The sequence below is a fragment of the Dendrobium catenatum genome, unplaced genomic scaffold (assembly GCF_001605985.2).
Source record: "Dendrobium catenatum unplaced genomic scaffold, ASM160598v2 fragScaff_scaffold_390, whole genome shotgun sequence".
NCBI classification, from domain to species: Eukaryota; Viridiplantae; Streptophyta; class Magnoliopsida; order Asparagales; family Orchidaceae; genus Dendrobium; species Dendrobium catenatum.
Window position 1 is genome coordinate 6,893,100 of NW_021318852.1, and position 21,607 is coordinate 6,914,706.

General features: G+C 35.5%; 1 protein-coding gene across 3 annotated transcripts; it reads left to right on the forward strand.

Moving 5' to 3' along the window:
- The first annotated feature begins 3,481 nt into the window (after positions 1-3,481).
- Positions 3,482-18,151, forward strand: LOC110106730 (uncharacterized protein At1g10890-like). 3 transcript variants are annotated; one of them, XM_028694059.1, is made up of 6 exons: positions 3,482-3,719; positions 3,788-3,947; positions 5,849-6,067; positions 13,142-13,361; positions 17,548-17,810; positions 17,888-18,151. In XM_028694059.1, the coding sequence occupies exons 2-6, from the start codon at positions 3,823-3,825 to the stop codon at positions 17,910-17,912; spliced, it is 852 nt and encodes a 283-aa protein (XP_028549892.1). In that variant the 5' UTR covers positions 3,482-3,719; positions 3,788-3,822; the 3' UTR covers positions 17,913-18,151. The 3 variants fall into 3 exon arrangements, with proteins under 3 accessions (XP_028549892.1, XP_028549891.1, XP_020692370.1); XM_028694058.1 differs by having other exon boundaries at positions 3,482-3,714; XM_020836711.2 differs by having other exon boundaries at positions 3,484-3,714; positions 17,548-18,151.
- Positions 18,152-21,607: the final 3,456 nt, after the last annotated feature.

Sequence of the window (21,607 nt, forward strand, 5' to 3'; positions counted from 1 at the left end):
AATTATCAAGCTTTAAAGGTTACTTTGTCATCATTATTATATTATTTTTATTAATTTAATAATATTATTATTAATTATGTCATCCGATTCAACCCCAATTCGACCTATCAAACTGTGAACCTCTGCTTCTTCCGGTTCGTTGTCTGGTTCAATTTTCACAACCATTTTATTTGGGCGTGGGAAGTTGGACGACTGATAGAATGCGCAGACTTGTGTTACTATAACACATCATCTTCACTCCATATTAAAGAGAAATTTAAAAATAAAAAATTATGAAACAATTTAATTAAAAACATGCTTTATTGTGTAAGTGCCTGCTTAATGGGCAACTTGTTATAGTATCAACTAGCTAAGCTCCTAAAAAATTTTAATCATATTTACTTTAAAATTTTACCCCTTTGTTATATTGATGGAGCATGTGAACGATAGTAGGTAGGGTTGTCAATTCCTGCACGACCCGCTAATCCGACCCGGAAAATCTGGGTTCGGGTCAACCCGTGAAAGAAACGGGTCGGGTCCGGGTTTAAGGATTTGACCCGTTTATATATTTGTGTCGAGTTCGGGTCAACCCGTCAACCCGCGGGTCGACCCGAATAACCCGCGAAGCACTCGTTTTAATAAAATGTTAAATGCGCGGCCGAGACTGTTCGAGACTTCGAGAGTCGAGAGGGTTCTATCTAGGGTTTCATTTCTCACTTTCTCCTCGCTCTCACACTCTGGCATTGGGGTGGAGCGGTGGACGGCATGGAGGCGTGGAATCGTGGAGGAGCTGATGGAGGTTTCTTCACTTCTTGATATCTTCTTCTGATCTTATGAAACATCTGTCTTCGGAATTCTTCCTTGAATCCTCTTCCTTTCTCTATATCTCAATTGCAAATGGTTGGTAAAATCTTGAATAACTCTTAATTATTTGAAGTGTTGGTTTGATGGTGGTCGGTTGTTTCAATTTCTATTTTAGATTTCTTTATTTTTTATGGAGGATTTGTTCTTTCATTTTGCCCTAATTTGGTCGGTGTTATTCATCAGTCGTGCGAAACTGTGATGGCCTGATGGGTTTTATGGAGTATGCTGCACATTTTATTCTTATAAGTTCTTGTTATTCCGTATGAGTTATGAGTATAACTGCCATGGCCGACTTTTCTTGAGTATGCTGCACATTTTATTCTTATAAGTTCTTCTTCCTTATGTTATAATGTTAGTTAGAGTGTAGTTTACTGATTTACTATTACAGTTTTCCACTTTTCTTCTTGCTGTTGAGATTACAGCTTGGTCGCTTGGGCCTCTTGGAGTTGTCGGGTTGCTGTTGCTGTAAGCCTGTAATGCCGTATAACTTTATTCATGTATTGTACTATTGTTGAATAAGTTGATGCTTAATTGCTTATGTTATTATGGAATATTGCAATATGGAGAATATGATGAAATTTTGCAATATTTATTTGCTTATTTGATATTATCATACTATATAATCATAAGGATCAAGTGTTATGAGTTGTTGATGCATGTTGTTGTAATAGTGGTCGAGTTCTCGACCAATATTTGATATTATCAATATTTATTTACTTGAATCTGAAAGTACTTTTAGCAATAGTGGTCGAGTTCTCGACCAATATCGTAGTGTATTGAAACATGATATTGTGGAAGCGTTGGTAGGCACAAAAGATTGGTTGTTTGATGGTCAAGGTAACAATTATTACTTTATTGAATTTAGTGTATAATTGTATAACTAGAACTATAAATGGTAATAAATTCATATTGCTGCTTTTGTAGTAGATACAAAAGATCCAGAGCTTGATGCGGTGATAGATGATATAATGGATTTTAATTTCAACGGAGATTCAGTGAATTTAGCATCTTAAGTCTTAACCTTCATTGCTTTATGTTCACTGCTTTATGTTCTATGTTGAGAAGTGAGCGTCTGAGACAATCTGGTTTTTAATCTTCACTGTTTAGTGCTTTATGTTATTTATGTTAAGCTTACTGCTGCAGTGCTGCTGACCCCCAAACCATTGGTGGCTTTATCTGTATTCTGTCATTGTTTTGATTAATTTCTTCTTCTCTGCTTTATATTAATTTTCTATTTTCTAATAGCCGGTATAACTGATGGTATAACTATAATTGGTGCCGGTATAACTGTTGTTGTTAACTTGGTATAAACGTATAATGGTGTATTGGTGTTGCCGATGTTGGAGTTGGACTGTTGGAGTGTTGCTGTGTAGGACAGTTGTAATTTAATTGTTAACCTTGTATAGTAATTTGTTTTGCTGTTATTGGTCGCAGTTTGAATGTTTTGGGCAAAGAAACATCATCTGCAATTGAATGTTTTGGGCTATGGACAGTTGGAATTTAATTGTTAACCTTGGACTGTTGGAGCATAAACATATTGTTGCTGTTATTGGGCTATGAGCTGCAGCTTGCAGCTGCTGAAGTGCAGCTTGCAGCTAGCAGCTGAGTGTGGAATTTTTGCTTGGAAATTGGAATATGAGCTGCAGCTTGCAGCTGCTGAAGTGTTGAATGGCTGATGTTTATAAATTATAAGGCGATGATGAAGAACTTGGTGAAGTTGTGCATCAGTTGCGACACGCAGTTAGATGCAACCGAGTAATAAATTGGTTTGGTTTGAGCAGATACTATTTAATTGAATAGATGCAACCGAAGTGTTGAATGACATTACCAATTTGTAACTTTGGATGGCATATTTTCTGTTCTTGTTGCAGATGATGTTTCTTTGCTAGGTTCATCCTGAGCCTACGACCCTACGGCTTTCGCCTTTCGTTGCTAGCCTTCTAGGGTGCTAGTAGTTAACAAATTGTTGCTTTTATTTGTTTATTCTTTTGCAGCCTTGCAGGTTAAATTATGTAAAGGTAAAGGGTGAAAGACAAAAAGGAGCTCGCCACTCACCAGGCACCAGATTGAGACTTTGACACTTTTAGACTTTTAGTTAATTTGTTAATTGTATTTCTATTTTTATAATATTGTATTTTATTGTAACTTGTAATCTTGTATTTTAGTAAATTGACACTTTTAGACTTTTAGTTAATTTGTCAATCAGTAACTTGTAATCTTGTATTTTATTGTAACAATTACAATGTATGTATTTAAGACTTTTAGTTAAATTATGTATGCATTTTTTCCTTTAACAGCAAAAAAAAAAAAAAAACATATAAAAACAATTATCGAGTTGCCGGGTCGGGTTAACCCGGCAACCTATGGAAGGCAAGAAAAATAGGAATTGTTCGGGTCAGCGGGTCGTGACGGGTCAACCCGTAACCCGCTCGGGTCGGGTCCGGGTTGGAAGGTCTAACCCGTTTGCAAAAATGGGTTAGGTTAGGATTGACCCGTTTAAATTTGGGTCGGGTCGGTTCGACCCGAACCCGACGGATTGACCCAAATTGACAGCCCTAATAGTAGGATAGTATCCCTTGCACCCATTTTTTTTTAGTTATTTTTATTAAAAACACCGCAGTCAGGAGTAGGAGAAGGCCTCGCTTTTCACCCTCTGTGCCCCGTTGTTCTTCACTCCGCTGAGACTCATTTTTAGTTCGTGCTGCGAAATCAAAACCGCCTCTTTTTCCTTTTTCTTTACTTCTTTGTTTACGGGACTTGCTTTGATTTCACTGGTGCAATTTTCAAGGCTCCCTTTATACGCCATTGTTGGATTCGCGTCGCTCTCACCCGCCGAGAATATTTCTCTTGGATAATTGGATTCATTTATTTGTACGGTGACAACTCCTGCCATATCTTTCTTTTGGCGCAATTGAATTTGTTGCCAATTTGCCGTTTTTATTAGGGCTTCGATCGGAGTGTTAGGCGCGACCTCAGGCGATGGTCCGTACGGCTTCTAGATCGCCATCAAGCTGGCGGAGGCGCTCTCCCTCCCCGGTCAGTCATAGGTACAGCAGCAGCTGGAGAAGAAGACGTGATCGGAGCAGATCTCCTTATTCACATAGGTGGATGAGCTTGTTAACTCCAAATCCTTAGATTGGTCCTGATATCGTTTCTGTTGTCTTGGTTTTTACACTTAACTCGTCATGGTAGACAATTACTTCGTTATAGCTTGTGCATAACATTCGTGGGAGATAAGCTGATCACATCCATGAGAGCGATTATTTCATACAAATTGTGGGAGGTATTGATCAAGAACTGTAATTTGGGTGGTAGTTGGAAGCCCAGTTTGTTTTACATTTGTTGATTGATTGCTCAATCACCATCGATCATGGAATCTGGTAAAAGTAGGCGCAATTTAATATAGACAGTGGTTTCATGATATAGCTGTTTTTGGTCATTTTGTAGTTTTGTGAATAACGGATATTAATCACAATTTTATTCCACTACCAGGCTAGGAATTCTACGTTGCTAAACATATTTCAATGTCAGGTTACTGTGCAATTTGTTCAATCATAGCAAAAGAAAAGAATCTAAGTTCCTAAATAACATATATAAGCTAGTTTTGGAGGTCTAAGAATAGCAGTTTTTGGGTGCACAATAGAACATATCATGTTGGTCTTTTTCATGAAGTATTACTCTCGGAGCCTAGAGCTATCTGCAATGAGGATCTACCCCTTCTTTTGACGAAGGCATTGCATTAGTGATAGGTTATCCAAACTAGGCATTCTACTTTCCATACAAATGGTCTGGTTTTTTTGGTAGAAAAGCCACCTAAACCTTTGACTTTGTCCAGCATTAAGGATGTTGTTGATCCGTGATGTGGAAGAAGGCTTATATCTAGGGAGAAAATATATTAGCCTGACCTTTTTTTTTTAACTTTTGTGTTGTGCAACTTCTGCTTATGGAAGCATTTACTTCCATTACAATGTTAATGTTAATCTGGCTGTTAAAGGATAAAGAAATGTCGTTAAGTAATCTATTATGATAGCAATTTGTCTATGACCTTGATGTGATTTCAGAATAGTGGTGACAGTGGAATTTGTATGTTTTATTGTTTTTCTTTCTCTTATATCAGCAGGTTTGATAAGGATACAAATTTTAAAGATTACAAAGAAATGTTAATTCGCTAATTTGCCTTGCATTCTTCAAATTTGATTGAGAATAGAAATGCTGGTGGATTACTGATTCTGAACATGACTTGTTTGTTGTTGATACTACTGCTGGTGAGATTTTCCCGTTACCTGAAAGTTTATAAAGTTCCGTCGATGAACAAGAACTTCTGCCAAAGGATAAGCATCAATGCTACTTCTAGTAAGCCTAGCCTTTTGCCAATGTCTATCTCCTCTTGTGTAGAATTGTACATTTGTTATTTCCTCTTCTTATGAACCTGCCATGTTTTGGTTTTATTAGAGTTCTTGTGTCTACATAATTATCTTTTGTACCTAATTAATGCAACGTTCACCAATGAGAGCTTCCCTTGTATTTTCTTTATTATGGTAATTTTGCACTGAGATTTGATAGAAGACTTACTATTGATGAATTCACCGAGTTCTTTATACTAATGACCCACTTTCTTTTTAATTTGCTATCTCAATGTATGCAGGACTTTTATATTTTGATTTTATGCTATAACTTTCCATTTATTCGCCATTCATAATTCATATAATTGCAAGGTTAATGATGTGTTCATCAAGTTCTGCAGAGTTCTTTTAATTTTCGTAAAGATTTCATTTAATTTTCTTAGTTGAACTTTCGGGGGTTTCTTTATCATTTAATTTTCTTAGTTGGACTTTCGAGGATTTCTTTATTTAATGGTTATGCATGCAAAGTTAGTCTTAACAATTTTGATGCAACTATACAAATGATATCAAGATGTTATTGGTAAAGGCTACTAAGTTATATCATTTATGTATATTTTACATGAGTTCTTTTATTATTCACTTGTTTAATTTGTTTTAAATAGGCGAAGAACTCCATCTCCATCCTCCAGGTGGCACAAAAGCCGTTCTCCAACTCCTTGGCGGAGAAAAAGCCGTTCACCATCTCCTAGGAGACACAAAAGACAAAGAAGTAGGACCACCACACGGTCTCCTTCTAGCAAGTCTCAGAGTCCAGTTGTGCGGTCAGTAGATCACAATAGTTCCTTTGAGAAACTAAGAAAAGAAGATGAAGAAAAGAGAAGGTATCTTATTTTCCACTTAAACTATAATTTTTTTTTTCCAATGAGGGCCTTATGCATTTTATAAAAAAAATATTTCTCCTGCCAAGTTGGGCAATGGCATGAAGTGCTTTCCTTTTGCCACACACATCATAGTCTTGTTAATAATGTAGGTTTTTAAGTATCCAAAGCCAGGTTCACTTCTTATTACGTGTGGTCCCTTCCTATTGTTAGAAGTTTTGTAATTTTATAAATCGTCAACCATAATGATAATATTTAGACAAAGCTGATGAAAGTGGTTTTTGGTATATTCTGTATAAATTGGATTCATTCTTTCTTTTTTATGACCATTAAAAATCATCCAACAACAGAACAATTCAACTGTGGCAAATGACCAACCATTTGAGGAGCATAACAGATCCATAAATTATTGCTCAGTACTAGTACTAGCTTTGAATTATGTGGATATCTTGACAGTTGGAAAGATGGACCATTTACTTGATGACTTCTGGGATAACAAGTCCTTTGTATTTGGGAATTGCCAAAAAATCTATTTCAAATTAATGTTTTAACCAATTAACCCATTTTTAAAATGTCATTGGATAGGAAACGCTTGTAGGCACAAGAATTTCCCTTATTGAATTTGAATTTCAGCCCTTGCAAAAACAGATTAGAAAATAATTTGGGAGAAATAATCAGAAATAAACTTTTTAATTGATAAAAAATGAAAGAAAACGAAAAAGATACAATGGATCCTCAATTGGAGAGGATGATCCGTCTATCTTAATCTCTAGCCGGCGGCTAGAGTCTAAGCAAACTAGGAGTGTCAATATTTGACACTACCTGAAAACCCGACTCGAATCCGATTCGAAAATTATGGGTTAGGGTCAACCTGGACTTGAAACGGGTTGGGTTCGAGTTCATCAAATCGACCAGTTTAAAAAACCTGGTCCGGTTCAGGTTGACCCAATAACTCGAAATTGACTCGTTTTAAACCCGAGATTGACCCATTTTTATCCGAAAATCACAAATCGACCCATTTTTTTACCCAAAAACTAGCAATATTTGGTCCGTCCGATCTCAATAACTAAACAACCCTTCCTCTTCAAGCAATGGGTACCACAAGGGGACCAGTGGCTGGCTTGGCTGTTTAGAGTAAACTTAGTTGTCCCTCCTTGGGCCAGTTCCGATTAACAATACCCCCATCCCAAAGACTCACCTTGTCCTCATGGTGAAAATACAGCTCCTTCCTCAACTTTCTCATTATCACAAACGATGAGAAGTTGAAGAGTTTGATCCTTACATCTGTGACCCGATTTATACCTCTCCTCACATCTGAAACAAAGCCCCTTCGCCCTCTTCTCATGTAACTCCGTTTCTGGGAGCTTCTTGAAGTTGTCTCTTGGTCTTCCACCTACATTCTTCTCCTTTGGTGACTCCTGAAGAGTACCTGGTATCAGATCCTTGGGTGCCAAAAAGGTGGTGGTCTTCCTGCACGAGCCTCAGGAGCTGCTGCCTACTGTCCCTCTCTCTAGTTGCCTCTGATCATCCACCAACTGAGCTAACTTCATAGTCTCTCCCAAATCATGAGGCCTCATCACTCTAATTGTCACTCGAATTTCTGGTTTGAGCCCTTTCATAAAGTTCCCTTCCAGCAGATTCTTCGGGAATCGGTCTAGTCTACTAACTAGGTGCTCAAACTGCTCATAGTATTCCACCACGGTCCCCTCCTCCGTCAGGGCGAAGAATTGCTTATAGAAGTCTCCTTGTCGACTAGTTCAAAAACATTCCAACAAATAGTTCTTAAACTCCCTCTAAGTCCGTATGGGTCGCCTCGTATCCCTCCTCTGGTACCATGTCAATGCTTTCCCTTCCAAGCACATCCTGGCTGCTGTTAGTCTTTCATTCTCTGTCCACCTATTGACGGTAAAGTATCTCTCCACACTGTAGATCTACTCATGTGCATCCTCTCCCTCAAAAATAAGCATCTTCAGTTTACTTACCCTCAGATATCCTCCGTCACCCTTGCTTCCTCCATAGTTTCTCATTCCCCAAGGAAGTGGTTCCCCTCAATTGTGCCAATCATCCATTCTCTTCTTACACCCAAACCTTTCATCACAACCCTACATTCTCCTTTCAAATTCAGCACCCCTTCGATCATATTCAACCCCTCTCCTTTCAAATTCGGCACATCTTCGATCATAATCAATCTCTTGCCTTTCAAATTCAACACCCCTCCACTCATGCCCAACCCTCTCACGCCAGTCCACGTACCCTCTACCCGACTCCTCCCTAGGAATAGACCCTAGGGGAGGCATTTTTTCTGCTCCCTCCAAAATCTCCACCTCCTTATCTTCCCTTCGTTTGATTGGCTTAGAATTTTCCTCACTTTTATAAATGTTGGCGGCTTTCCTCCCCTTTGATGAAGATGTTTTAGTTTGACCCGTGAGCAATTTCTTCAACATCTCCTATATGAAGAAAAATTTTGAGTAAATCTTCTCATGTACGACTGAGATTTCATTTTTTAAATTTGAAACTTGAGTTTAGAGATCTAAAATTTCAGATTTCATTTGTCCGATCTCTCCTTTCAATACTTTCACCTTTCTTCCTACCATAGGTCCTTAGATCTTTGTTTGACTCAAAAATCCTGATTTTCACCCCTAAAATAGCAAAAATAGTGGTTCGAAGGGGAAAACTGCTACAGGAATCAGTCCAAACAACCCCAAATCTGCCCTAGACACCGGTCTGAAATTAATTTGATAGGAAACGCTTGTAGGCACAAGAATTTCCCTTGCTGAATTTGAATTTCAGCTCTTGCAAAAACATATTAGAGAAGAATTCGGAGAAATAATCATAAATAAACATTTTTATTGATAAAAGATGAAAGAAAACGAACTAGATATAATGAATCCTCAATTGGAGAGGAGGATCTGTCTCTCCTAATCTCTAGCCAGCGGCCAAAGCCCAAGTAAACCCCCTAGGAACTCTCTAAAATAAAGCAAATATCCAGATAAGATAACCCTAAACAATCTCATCTATTTAAAATATACAAATATGATCATAATTACTAAACAGCTCCTCCCTAAATCAAATCATGCCTAGAACAACCCTTCCTCTTCAAAGGGCCCCACAAGATCAGCCGCCCCCTCTTTAATCCAATCATACCTAAATTCTCCCCTTTCTCTTCAAGCAATGGGCCCCACGAGGGGGCTAGCGACCGGCTTGACTGTCTAGAGTATACCAGCCCTAGGGTTGATTCAGCTAGCCCTCCTTGGGCTGGTTTCGGTCTAACATCATTATAGTATGTTAAAAATCTTGATTATCTTATACTATGTGTAAAATGGTAGAGTCTAAGAGGATTTATACTGTTGGCTAAGGGCCCTGTATCAATAAATTTTGATTAGTTATGCATTTGTTTTTCTTATCTTAGTCTGTTGGTGTAAGGCCTATTGAAATCAAGATATTGACGAGATTTTAATGGTTTTTACATCTAAAAGGTATGGTAGAAGAAACTCCAATAATGTGAACCGGAACGAAAGGAGTTTAAGGAAATATTTCATGGCAAGTTGTGTAAAAAGGAGATATCTCTTAAGTTTAGGACACATTTACATATAACAACATGCAAATGATTGCTTTTAAATGTATCTCCTATTTATTCTGCCAACCATGTTCCCATCCCTGTTATGCACCACTACCAATTTTCCGCTTCATTTCACCAACCACACCCCCAATAGATATATCTATCTATACATTACACGCACACATGAACTTTATTTAGTTTCTTTGAAACCAAGTCAATTTAGTGTAAATTATATTCTCATGAACGTTGCATGATTGCGGGCCTGGTTTATTTAGTTTATACTTTATACATGTCTTTGGTTTGGTTTTTACTCTTCGATTTTCTATGTTTATCAAAAGCCATGCTATGGGGACTGATTGACCTTTTGTTTGTTAATATGCGACTTGTTAAAAATAGATGAGTCACCAGCAATTCTTGTAAAGCTTGATGCTTGACTAAAATAGATATACATTGTAGTTGCCATATTAATGCATATAAATTGTGGTGTATTTTTTATTAAACCAATAGAAAATGCAGTGAACACAACAAATTTGGGGGCAAACCATTGGGTAAGTTTTAGAACTTCGAAAGGTGAATGTTTGGAAATTTTTTAAAAATAGTGTAAAAGGTTTTATACTTAATACATTTAAAAAATATCATCATTATTATTAAGAAATATATCTAATTTTTTGGACAAGCTTATGAATCATTTATTCACTCATTTTTGCAAAGACTTGCTCTTTGTGATCAATCTGTGTTATCCAAAATATTTTTGAACAACTTAATTCGATGTTTGGCCCTATTTGTTTGCATGGTAATAACAACGAGAAATGTGCGTTCTAGTAACGCACAAAACAATGCAAATGGGCTGTCTTGTTAGAAGTATTATGGGTGTAAACTAAAAGGATTACAAGAGTGGATCATGGTTTAAAATTGCGCAATATGAGGCTCGTCTTGAGGCCCGCCTTTGCGCAATTCCAGTAAAAAATGCCTCGATGCTTACGCCTCGAATTCTTTTTATAAGGCTTGCGCCTCAACTTGGTTGAGGCCCACCTTGAAGCCCGCCTCGCCTCACTGGCATGAGGCTTACGCCTCACGCTATATTTATATTAAAACTTACATAAATCTTGAAGTAAATGCCCGACATTGGACTCTATAGGAGAGGAGGAAGGGGAGAGAGCAATTCACCATAACTATGATTTAAATGAAGAACCCCTTAGTGATTACAGTGCTGATGACTTATGAGTTCTTATGTGATATGTCTTTGCTATTTATTTTTGGAAATTGGAATTATATGTTAATGAAAAAAATATTGGGATTTTGGAAAGATAGAATTTTGAGTTGACCTATATTTCATGTTGTCTTATTATTGAGATATTTTGCACTTTATATCTTATATTTTTTTATATTTATATTATTCACTCGTTAGTATATAAAAAAATTATCATTTTATATTTACGGAATCTTTTGATTTTGAGGCTTACGCCTCAAAACGCTTTGAGGCTTACGCCTCGCCTCACGAATGAAAAACGCCTCAATATCCGAATACGCAATTTTAAACATTGGAGTGGATTTTCTGTTGGTGGTTGGTGTTGAGGTAAAATGAGTGTAAATTTAAATTTTTAGATATTTAGAACATCTCAAAATCCCCATTTTCTTTGCATTTCAAAAGCAGCCGAATTGGCCTAATTTTATTTTCACTCATACTCTAACTTCGCTCAAGTTCCAACTTCATCTTTGTTGAGCTTCACCTTGGTATCCAATTATCCATGATTGTGGGTCACCCGGGCTCATCACCTTGATATCTATGATTGTGGGCCGCCCGGTCTCTTGCTCCACCATTTGCTCCAGCTCCGCCTCATGCTTCCGCTTCTACACCACTGCCTGCTTCTGCTTATTCGCTTTTGCTGCATGTTCATTTTTTTATTAGCCTTTATCTCCAGTATTCTGATTAGCAGAGGATTTAGTCTCAAGTTTTGGCATAATCCGCTCAAGAGCAGAGGTTGCTTGGTTGCTATGGTAAGAAAAATGTAGGTGAATGGCTGCAGCTGGAATGGAAATGGAAGCATTCCGGGATTTAAAGTGATATAGAAGAGTGTGACTGGAAAACTAGATACTTATTTGAACAAAAGCGGGGTGGGAAATGGCTTATCCTTTTTGTACAAATTATAGTATTTATATATAGACATTAATGGGAACACAAAAAGCTACACAAGAAACTAAACTAAAGAAAGTACAACTAAATCAGTGTCAATTACAACGCGAGGCTATTGGGATCAAGATGGGTGTCCTTGCAAAGGCATCTGAGTTTGCGGCGAGCAAAAATTGTGGGATCAGGTGATAGCAAGAGTGATGAGATTGTGGTTGTCAGGAGTGGTTGTAATGTGATTGACAGTGGAATATGAATGTGGGCATGAAGATGGTAGTGTGAGCAAAAACGGAATGTGTGGCATGATCATGATTTGCAGGTGTTTGTGCAAATTTAATAGTGGGGTGTGTTGTGATGTGTTTGTCCGGATTCAACAACGGGCTTGATAGTGGGGTGTCAGATGTGTGATTGTATTACACGATAGCAGGCTGTACATGGGATCGACAATTGGGAGTGAGGCATAGGGCTCGTGGGATCATGAAGGGTGTTGTATATATATCGTAATCCAACATATATCCTTGCCTCTTGTAATTATTATTATTATTTGCTTCTTCTTCTTTTTTTCATTTATTTGTGTTGGTTGGTCGTTGGTGGTGGTTACGACTGATGTTAAATGTTGTTGCACCCTGAATTTAGTATGTGGTCTTGTTTCAAATACATTTTTGTCCAGCGTCCTTTTAAGATTGATATTCCAGTAAATCCGTATAAGTTTCTTTCTTAAGTATCTGGAATTATTTATGTTCAGTTAGTGTTGTTTGCAGTGGTTCATTCAAGTAGCAGGAAGACATTTGAAAACTTTCCTTAAATACCATGCATATATTAGAAGCAGTGCATACCTTTTTGTCTCAACGTAGTTCCATTATTTAGCCTAGATATGTGCCGTGCTACTAGGGTTTTAAAATAAGACATTAATGTGAGAAACAAGCAATTTGTTAACATGCTTGTGTGTTGTAAATTTTTAAGTAGACATGGAATTTTGTTAATCAAAACCATCATTGATATGGGAATTGATTACATGATTAGTTTTAAACCCAGTGCAAGTTTCTTCAACAATCTTTTCCACAGGGTTAATGAAGCTACTGATGTAGTTCTACTTATTTATTTTTATGACCCCTAAGGTGCTTCATTTATGTACTGTTCATTAGCTCAATATCTCATTTGTTTGGACCTGGAGTCTTTTTGAGATATGTCTTAAAACATAAGCTTGCACATAGTATTGGTATGCACTGGAAGGAAATGCTCTAGTTGATCAACATATTGAAGAATGTGACGCTGCTTGCTAAATTTTTCCAATTTTGAGGTCTTGAAAATAATATGCTCGGTTATTGATTTCTCTGATGGTTCATTGAAGCGACACATTCCTTTTTAAGCTTCTTTTGTTTGTTAACAGGCGTCAAAAGGAAGCAGAATTGAAGCTATTAGAAGATGAGACTGCTAGAAGAGTTGAAGAAGCTATTAGAAAAAAGATTGAAGAAACCTTGAACTCTGAGGAGGTGAGGCTGGAAATACAGAAACGGATTGCGGAAGGTAGAAAGAAGCTACTTGAGGAGGTTGAAGTCCAACTTGAGAAAGAGAAGGAGCAAGCTCTTATTGAAGCTAGGAAAAAAGCGGTTTGTACTTTTCTACAATTCTTTAAAGTTATAACTACTTACATTATCTTATCATTTGACTCTTCACAATATGCTGTTTCTATCAGGACTTCTTTGCTGGGTAGTAATAGTTTGAAACGTTTATTTTGTTAATCTCTATGGGAAACTATTACCAGGGATTTCAATCATGATTACAACACAACCTGCTTCCTTAACATTAATTAGCCTTTAGTTTCTTTTTCATTGAGGCTCTGTTTGGTTTGATGGAATTGAAAGCACAGAAATGAAAGCTGAATTGGTAAAGGAATTAAATTAAAGTCTTGCTCAGTTGAGGAGAAATTGAGCAAAAAAATATTTTTTTTTCTTTCTTGTTTAGTTTTGGAGATTGAGGAGCCATTGAGTGAAAAAATATTTTTTTTTTTCTTTCTTGTTTAGTTTTGGAGATTGAGGAGCCATTGAGTGAAAAAATATTTTTTTTTCTTTCTTGTTTGGTTAATGAGAAATTATATTTTTGTTTCTTACAATAGGGGACACGAGTCACAATGATGATTCTTTAAATTTTCTTCCATTTTACGCTAGAGTTGGGTAGAAAATTATAAATGAAAATGTTGCTCACATTTCCTAAACAAATCGGATTTACCTATTCGTGAAATTAGAACCAAACACCTAATGTGAAAATTAAAACCGTAGATAGAGACAAGAACTTTATCTTTGAACGAATTTTGTTGTAGATTGATCACAGACAAATGATGATTATCAAAGAAATGGAAGGCGCTGAGAAGAGGAATAGTCGAGTAGCTACTTGCTCCAAAGTTTGTGAATATTTGCTTGAGGGTCTATTGGAATCTATTTTATAAACTGAGTGTATTTTGATTTAAAATGAATTTTCAGGTATATTTCCCAAAGAAGAAAGGCATATTTAGCCAATTTCGTAAATTATGAGGCATATAAAGTTAAAATTTTCTTTAATGAACAAGTAAAAATGCACGATCATTGTTTGCACAAAATTTTAATTAATGGTTTATTATAATTTTTAGATTCTATCAGTGAAACTTAAGTAATTGAATTGAAGTAATATGCAACATTATGTAAAATTATAATAAACCATTAATTAATGGTTTATTATGTAACATTTGCCTAAGTAATGGAAGTCCTTATCAAAATAAAATTGAGGATTCAACTAATATGCAACATTATGTAAATGTTAATGTAGTTATCTATTTTATTTTTCATTTATAATGTGCCATGTCTCTTTATAAGTAGCTCTTGTCCTTCTAAATTTTTGCCTTTTACATTATTCATAGCTTCATAGATAAGATCATGGCTGAAATCTTCTTCACCGTTAATCTTTTTTGATACTTTCACTAAAGGTTGTAGTCTTAAGAGCATAATCAACAATATATCAAAAAAGTCATTTATCATTACAATTTTTTTTGCTTTATCTTGTTTTGTTTTGTTTTTTCCCCCCTAAACTTGTATCCCATGCTTCAGAAGCAAACACAACCTCTAAATGCCGTTGTAACTTTTTGAATCTTTACAAAGTTAAACACGCTACGATGAATCTTATAATAGCTAGATTGTTAATTTTTTTATCAGTGAATTTTCAATCAATCTTAACACCCAAGAATGGTTGTAGATAAACTCGCGAACAACTTTTTTTTTTGAGAAAAGCATATTCATTGCTTGCCAATAGTTCCACCTTCTCAAGCATCAAATCATAACAATTAAGCAACATTTATAGTTCAACGAAGATTCTTCCTTTTCTCTATTAACATCCTCAATGTAGCCTTATTGACACTCACATTATATATAACTAATTGAACAATTATACTCTCACTTATTTTCTCAACAACATCATCAAGCTTTTTAAGATCCATGCATTTTTAACAAATGCTTATGCATTAACTTAGTTCAAATATACAATTCCGGAAGGGTTGTTAACTGTAAACCTTGTAATGCCCATTTTCTTGACGTCTGACCAACCATATGATATTATTGTAACTTCTGTTTCAACACACATATTTACTTTGTCGAACATCTTTGTCATTGTTTTTGTCTCCTCATCTAACATTTGAAGCTCATATATTCTAGGAAGATATCTAAACATACTTCTGCTTGTGTTCTTTTATAGTTGTTGAAGGAATTACTTGAGTTATCAGTCTCATCTTCGTCTAATTTCACAATGAATTTATCTATTTGTCCCCGAGCTATTCAATTAGAAGAAAGAAATTAACTTTTTTTTATTGAAACAATCTTGTTGGAAATCACACTAAAAGCTATTCCCAATCAGTTCCACCCTTGTTTTTTAGCTACGTCTTTGGAGGTGGTATGATTTCTTTAATAGTTTTTGTATTATTTTTTGACATCATCTAATACTTTTTCACATGTTCCAACATTCAGATGCATGCAAGCTAAGTAATTTTTCAATCTCTTAGTACCCCCAATAATTCGTTTGTCACAAATTCACATTATAAGTTGCCACAAAATTTATATTTCAAGGTAGCATAACCCTCATTTGCACCTTCACCTGGTGCTTAGACTTGAGTGCCATAATTCTTCTAAGTTGAATATTTTCTTTTAGTTCTCTATATTGCCATTAATTTAGCTGCTTATGCGTCCATAAAATCCCAATAGCCTCTTCAGTGAGTGTCCACAAGACTAAGTACTAATGATTCATATTGGCTAGAATCATATATCATTTATACAACCTTTGTAATGCTAATGCTATCCTCTTAACTTCTAAAGTTTTCTCAATTATTCTGACATTTTAAATTTGAAAACAAATCATTTGTATTTAAAAGACTCCACATGAAAAATCACAAATACCATTGACCAGATGCAAGAAGCACCCACGGACCACGGTCAATAAAAAAGATAGAAAAGCTATGAACTTGACATAATTCTTAATACTACTGTTATATAACTTATTGGTTGTTCCAATACAAAACAAAGATTTATGTTATTCAATTTCTCTAAGAAATATATGAAAACAAAATCCAATACCTAATAAGAATAAATAGAAAAACAGTATAAATAAAATAAAAATAGCTAAAAATAAATGAAAATAAAAATATCAAACAAAATATAAATTCAAGAAATAATTTACCATTTTGTATTTTTATAAAAGAAAAAAAAAAAACTTATAAGAGACTTTCCGCTCATTCCTCCACTCGGTCTTAGCTTTGGTCTGTTGCACTTAGCTCAAAGATGACCTTGCACGAAACTTCTGATCGATACGGAGCTCTAGCTGTATTTTTTCATTTACACAAAGAGCTCTTGGGCAACCGACCTTGCAACCCTAAACCCTAAGGAGTCAAATGCTTAGCCGAGTGGTTGACCGAAGACATTCATTGGCAATAATGAGGTGTAAAACTCTGAGGCGCTTGTTGTGGGCATCAAGTCGTGGGGCATTTTGAGATGTATGTCTCAAATGATTTTCTTAAACAGGAGCAAGGAATGCCAAATTGTGTTCTCTGTTTGGAGGCAAGTTGGCTAGGATATTGAGATTTATAATTGGAAACTTGATCAGTTTAATTTTAGTTTATGCTACTGTTGATTGTTGAACTAATCTAGTTAGGCTCATTTGATTCCTTGAAATTAGAATGTAAATTTTGTAAAGCAATTGATTTTCTTAGTTCAGCCATTTGTTTGGGCGTAATTAAAAATAAGTTGATTTTCAACTTTTCAAACACTCTCTAAGGTTTCGTTTGGGATGGCTGTCTTACTGCTTCTTAAAGCAGTTTTTTAGCATGAAAAAATTATTTTTTTACTAAAAAGTCGCTTTAAGAAACAGTAGGAAAGTCATCTCAAATGAAGCCTAAGTCCCTCAAAGGCAAGGCTGTCATTTTCACAATGAATCAAAATGAATGACAATAAAATCATGATTTTCTAAAATGTGATTTCATCAACAACAACCAAATGTGCCCCTAATAAATTTGTTGCAGTATTTACAATATGGACGTTCTGCCAGGAATGCATGCTTGTCTTTTTTCTATATATTTTCATTGGTTGGATATGCTACAATTAAGATCAATTATGTTGCCTTTGAAGCCACAAGCATAATGAGCCCTATAATTTTATTGTTTTATGATTTAACTCTTAGGTGAAATGAATCTTATTCTTTCATCAACTTGTGGTTTATTGATTCTTATTATTGTTTTGAACTCTTTACTTTTTCCTGTAAAATGTATTTTGTTATTTGATTTAGGAGCAAGAACGGAGAGAGAGAGAGGAGTTGGATAAGATGTTGGAGGAGAATCGAAGGAAGGTAGAAGAAGCTCAGAGAAGGGAAGCTCTGGAACAACAACAGAAAGAGTTAGAGCGTTATCAAGAACTGGAACGGCTCCAGAGACAGAAGGAAGAAGCCATGCAGAGGAAGAAAATGGAAGAAGAAGAGGAGAAGACAAACCAAATGAAGCTTTTAGGCAAAAATAGAGCTCGGCCTAAGCTTTCATTTGCTATTGGTCTCAAGTAAGAAATTACCCAACTCTTTTTCAGAAGTACTGGAAAAGAAGATTCTATAATTCGCGAGAGATTATTCTGTGCAGATATCAGACACTGTTTATCGTTTAGAGGTCAATCAGGTTCAGTCACGTCATCCAGTACCGAGCTACGTACCTAGTAGGGGTGATGTGGCACATTTTTATTGGACTCTGGACAACATTCGGTATCCGCACCTAATAATTTCACTTAATTCGCTGCTATTGTTTAGCCTTGCTGTGCATCCTTTTTAATATTTGTTTATAATGTATATATTAGATGGCCTTCTCTTTTTTCCCTATAACATTTCTTCTGGTTTTATTCCCTGCATATTTTGACATCTAGTTTTTCGGTTTTTGTTTTGTTAGCCTGAGTTGTTCAGTTCATTAATTGGCCTGATAATATTTATTTGGTTAATTAATAAGTTGAACTCAAATCAAAATACTAATTATCATAGTTTTAAATAAATCAAGTTTAATATATATTATAAATGCTCAAAATGAGCTAAATATAGTTTTTGAAAATGAGCTTAAGCTCTTGTATGGCTTAATTTGGTTCTCATTTGAAGCTCTGGTGGGGAATTCTTAATTAGTTTGTTAAGTTTTTTTTCCTTAATGTTTTTGCCAAACTTTCACTCATGGCAGATTAGGTGTCACAATGAAGAAAAATTATTTTGTGCGGATACCGAACGTTGTCCGGAGGTGAATTAGAGCATGTCATGTCACCTTTTTGGTGTGTATCGTGGTTGTGTATCAATGACGTTGCACTATGATTCGGCTCTGAATGGTGTGGTATCAGCACAAAATAATTTCTCCACAATGAAGGCTGGCATCAGCTTTTTTAAAGCTGTGCATAATCTTAAGAGAAAAGAAATATTTAGTGTTTTGGTAAAGTTATCTTGAATTCTGCTTAGGCTGCTATTGATTCGGCATTTTTGGTCAATCATGTTCGTTATTCTGTGGAAAATTGTGGTTTTTTGTGTTTAGTTGAAAGGTATGGACTTTTTTTCTACCCGTTACTAGTAAAAAGAGTGATGCTTTGAATAAAGCCATTGAATATAAGACATCAAATGGAATGTTTGTACCAAGATATGAACATTTTGACAATGATTTACGAATTTCTCCTAAATATTTCTTTCAATCAAATAAATAAAACTCCCTTATTATTTAGTAAAAAAGTGATGCTAAGGGCATCTTCAACGGAGAATTTCATTTTTCACGGCAAAATACAACAAAACTCTAAAATGCCGTGGTGCTGCTCTAATCGAACTGCATTTTAAGTAATTCTGTGAAGGTAACGATCCTTCTCCCTTTCGCGTGTTTTTCTAATTGAGAGAGCAAAATAGCATAGGTGAACAGTGCAACGCCAATATTGGCGTTGCACTGTTCACCCGCAAGTAAATGGCGAAAAATTTGGCGTTCGGCTGTAGCGACCGAATGACATCATAAACACGTTTGTCGTTCGGTTGGAGATGCTCTAAGCAATGTGGATTTCGAACTGTTGAAGTTAAATAGAAAGTATGCAGATCACTTTGATCTTTTTGTTGGGAGTTTTAATTATTAGTTAAGAGGTTTTCGGTTTGAGTCTTGCGTATATATTCTTTGTGTGTGAATTTTTTTTAATTGACTTAATTGTTTGGAAAAAATAAATAAATAGAAAGTCATTATTTAAATTTTAAGGCTGCCGAAAAAAAAGTAAGTTAATGAGTTAATAGGACTTTGCATGACAGGTTTGGCTTTGATCAGAGTTTGTTTTTTAATTAAATTAAGGTTTTATTTGGATAACTTTTTTATTGCTTTGTAAAGACATGATAAAGAAAGCAATTGTAGAAAATAGCTTCTTAGTATAATTTTTTTTTTTAAAGCAGTGAAAAAATAATGGCCAAATAAAAATTATGGGTTCTCTCTGAAAAATAAAGCCCTAAAAAAGTGTTCGAAATGAAGCTTAAATTAAATCATTTAACAAAAGAAAACAAAATAAAATCAAATTGAATTGAAGGAAAATTTTCAATTTAACAGTTTAGGAATTTGAATATTTATGCATTATTATGATTTTTTATTTTACTTTGGTACTATTTGGTTCATTTTGATCATTAATGTTTTTTTATTAGAATTTTTTAGAATAGTGAATTAATATACAAATTTACTCGCATCAAATATGAAAGCTTACCGAAAACTACTTGGTTGATAGTCAAGTTGGGTTGCAAAATGATTTTTAAATTGTTAGCTTACTAAAAAATTCATAGCACATCAAATTTTATTCCAGACAACTTTCTTAATGTTTTATAAAGCAGTTTTTTAGTACAAAAATTTTTAACCTAAAAATTTTTATAATAAAAAATTGCATTATAAAATAATAAAAAAACTGTCTTAAACAAATCCTAAAATTTGATGTACTATCTTCTGAGAGTCATTTTTATACGTCGATGGAGATTTTGTGATACCTTAGTTAATTAGTGGTAAAACAATTATTATTCATCATGATCTATGCCTTATTATTATATTCCTACTTTTTGATCCAAAAATATTATCTTGACTCTAGATAGTAGTATGTTATTCAAAGAGAGCATGACAAAACTTTCTTTAATATAAGTAATCCTCATCCTACATCTTTTAGCACTAAAATTCTTGGCATTGAATCCTTCAATCACCATTTTCCCATTTCTTTTATATGCCCTTGCTCCCAATTTTTCCCCTCACCTCCAAAGTTTGCCCATTTATGATGCCATACATTGAAAAATATGCATGACAAGAGAAATAATGACATGGAGGACGAAAAAATAGCATATAAAGAGAACGTAAGAGAGTGTATGTGATTTGATGAGATCCATCTATGTTTACAATCATACAAAAAATTCGAATATTCAAAAATAAATGCATGATAAAAATATTTGCTCATCCAAATATTTTTCTTACTGTGGGCTCCGAAAATTCGGCCCCGGCCTCCCCGCCGCTTTTCTTATTCAGCGAGGGAGTTTTAACTGAATATGTTCCGAGGTAAATTTTGGAAGGCACATCTTTCTCATATTCATTTTTCAAACCTAAGCATACTTCATTCATCAAGTATGCTCATCAAATATATATGAAAGACAAGTGCCACCTTTGTTGAATCATCTTGTCGAGTACTAGCCCTTATGTTAGTCTTCAGTTTTCTTTTATAAGAAATTCCCGGCGCCTTTTCCGGCGTCGAATTCGCCGGCGTTGTCCGACGCATATTTTGCGCCGTAAACATTCCCGCAGGTTATTTACGGCGTACTAACGGCGTTCTTTCCGTCGGTAAATACCGGTGGACTCTTACGATGCAAATTACCGACGCCGATGAAGCCGGAATTATAGGTCGAAAAGTCGCCGGCTGCCATCATTTTTTGCCCCGGTAATGTGTCGGAAAGTGCGCTAGAAATGTTTTCGGCGCATTATATGCTCCGGACAACATTTATCGATGCGAGCCAAACCGGCGCATGGAATTCCGCCGGAAAGGGCGCCGAAAACCCATGATTCCGACGAATATCTTTTAGTAGCGGCGGATTTTATCCGCCGGTATTAACGGGTTTTCCCGTAGTGTACCAAATTTAAGAATCACGTATATGGATTCAATCAAAGGTATTTATCAACCTCAGATCACACCATCATCTACCTCCAAGGGCGGAATTGTACTGGGCTTAGGGGGGGCAATTGCCCCCCCCCTCAAAAAAGAAAAAAAAAAAATTTATAGGAGAAAATAAAAAAAAAAATTTATAAGAGAGTAAAAAATTTTTTTGCCCTCCTTAAATTTTTTTTTGCCCCCCCCCC

What these genes read in the sequence shown, in the direction of transcription:
- LOC110106730 (XM_028694059.1), top strand. Translation starts at nt 3,823, where the DNA reads ATGGTCCGTACGGCTTCTAGATCGCCATCAAGCTGGCGGAGGCGCTCT. An exon ending in TTGAAGCTAGGAAAAAAGCG is followed by an intron (nt 13,362 to 17,547) that starts GTTTGTACTTTT and finishes TATTTGATTTAG; the next exon opens with GAGCAAGAACGGAGAGAGAG. An exon ending in TCATTTGCTATTGGTCTCAA is followed by an intron (nt 17,811 to 17,887) that starts GTAAGAAATTAC and finishes TATTCTGTGCAG; the next exon opens with ATATCAGACACTGTTTATCG.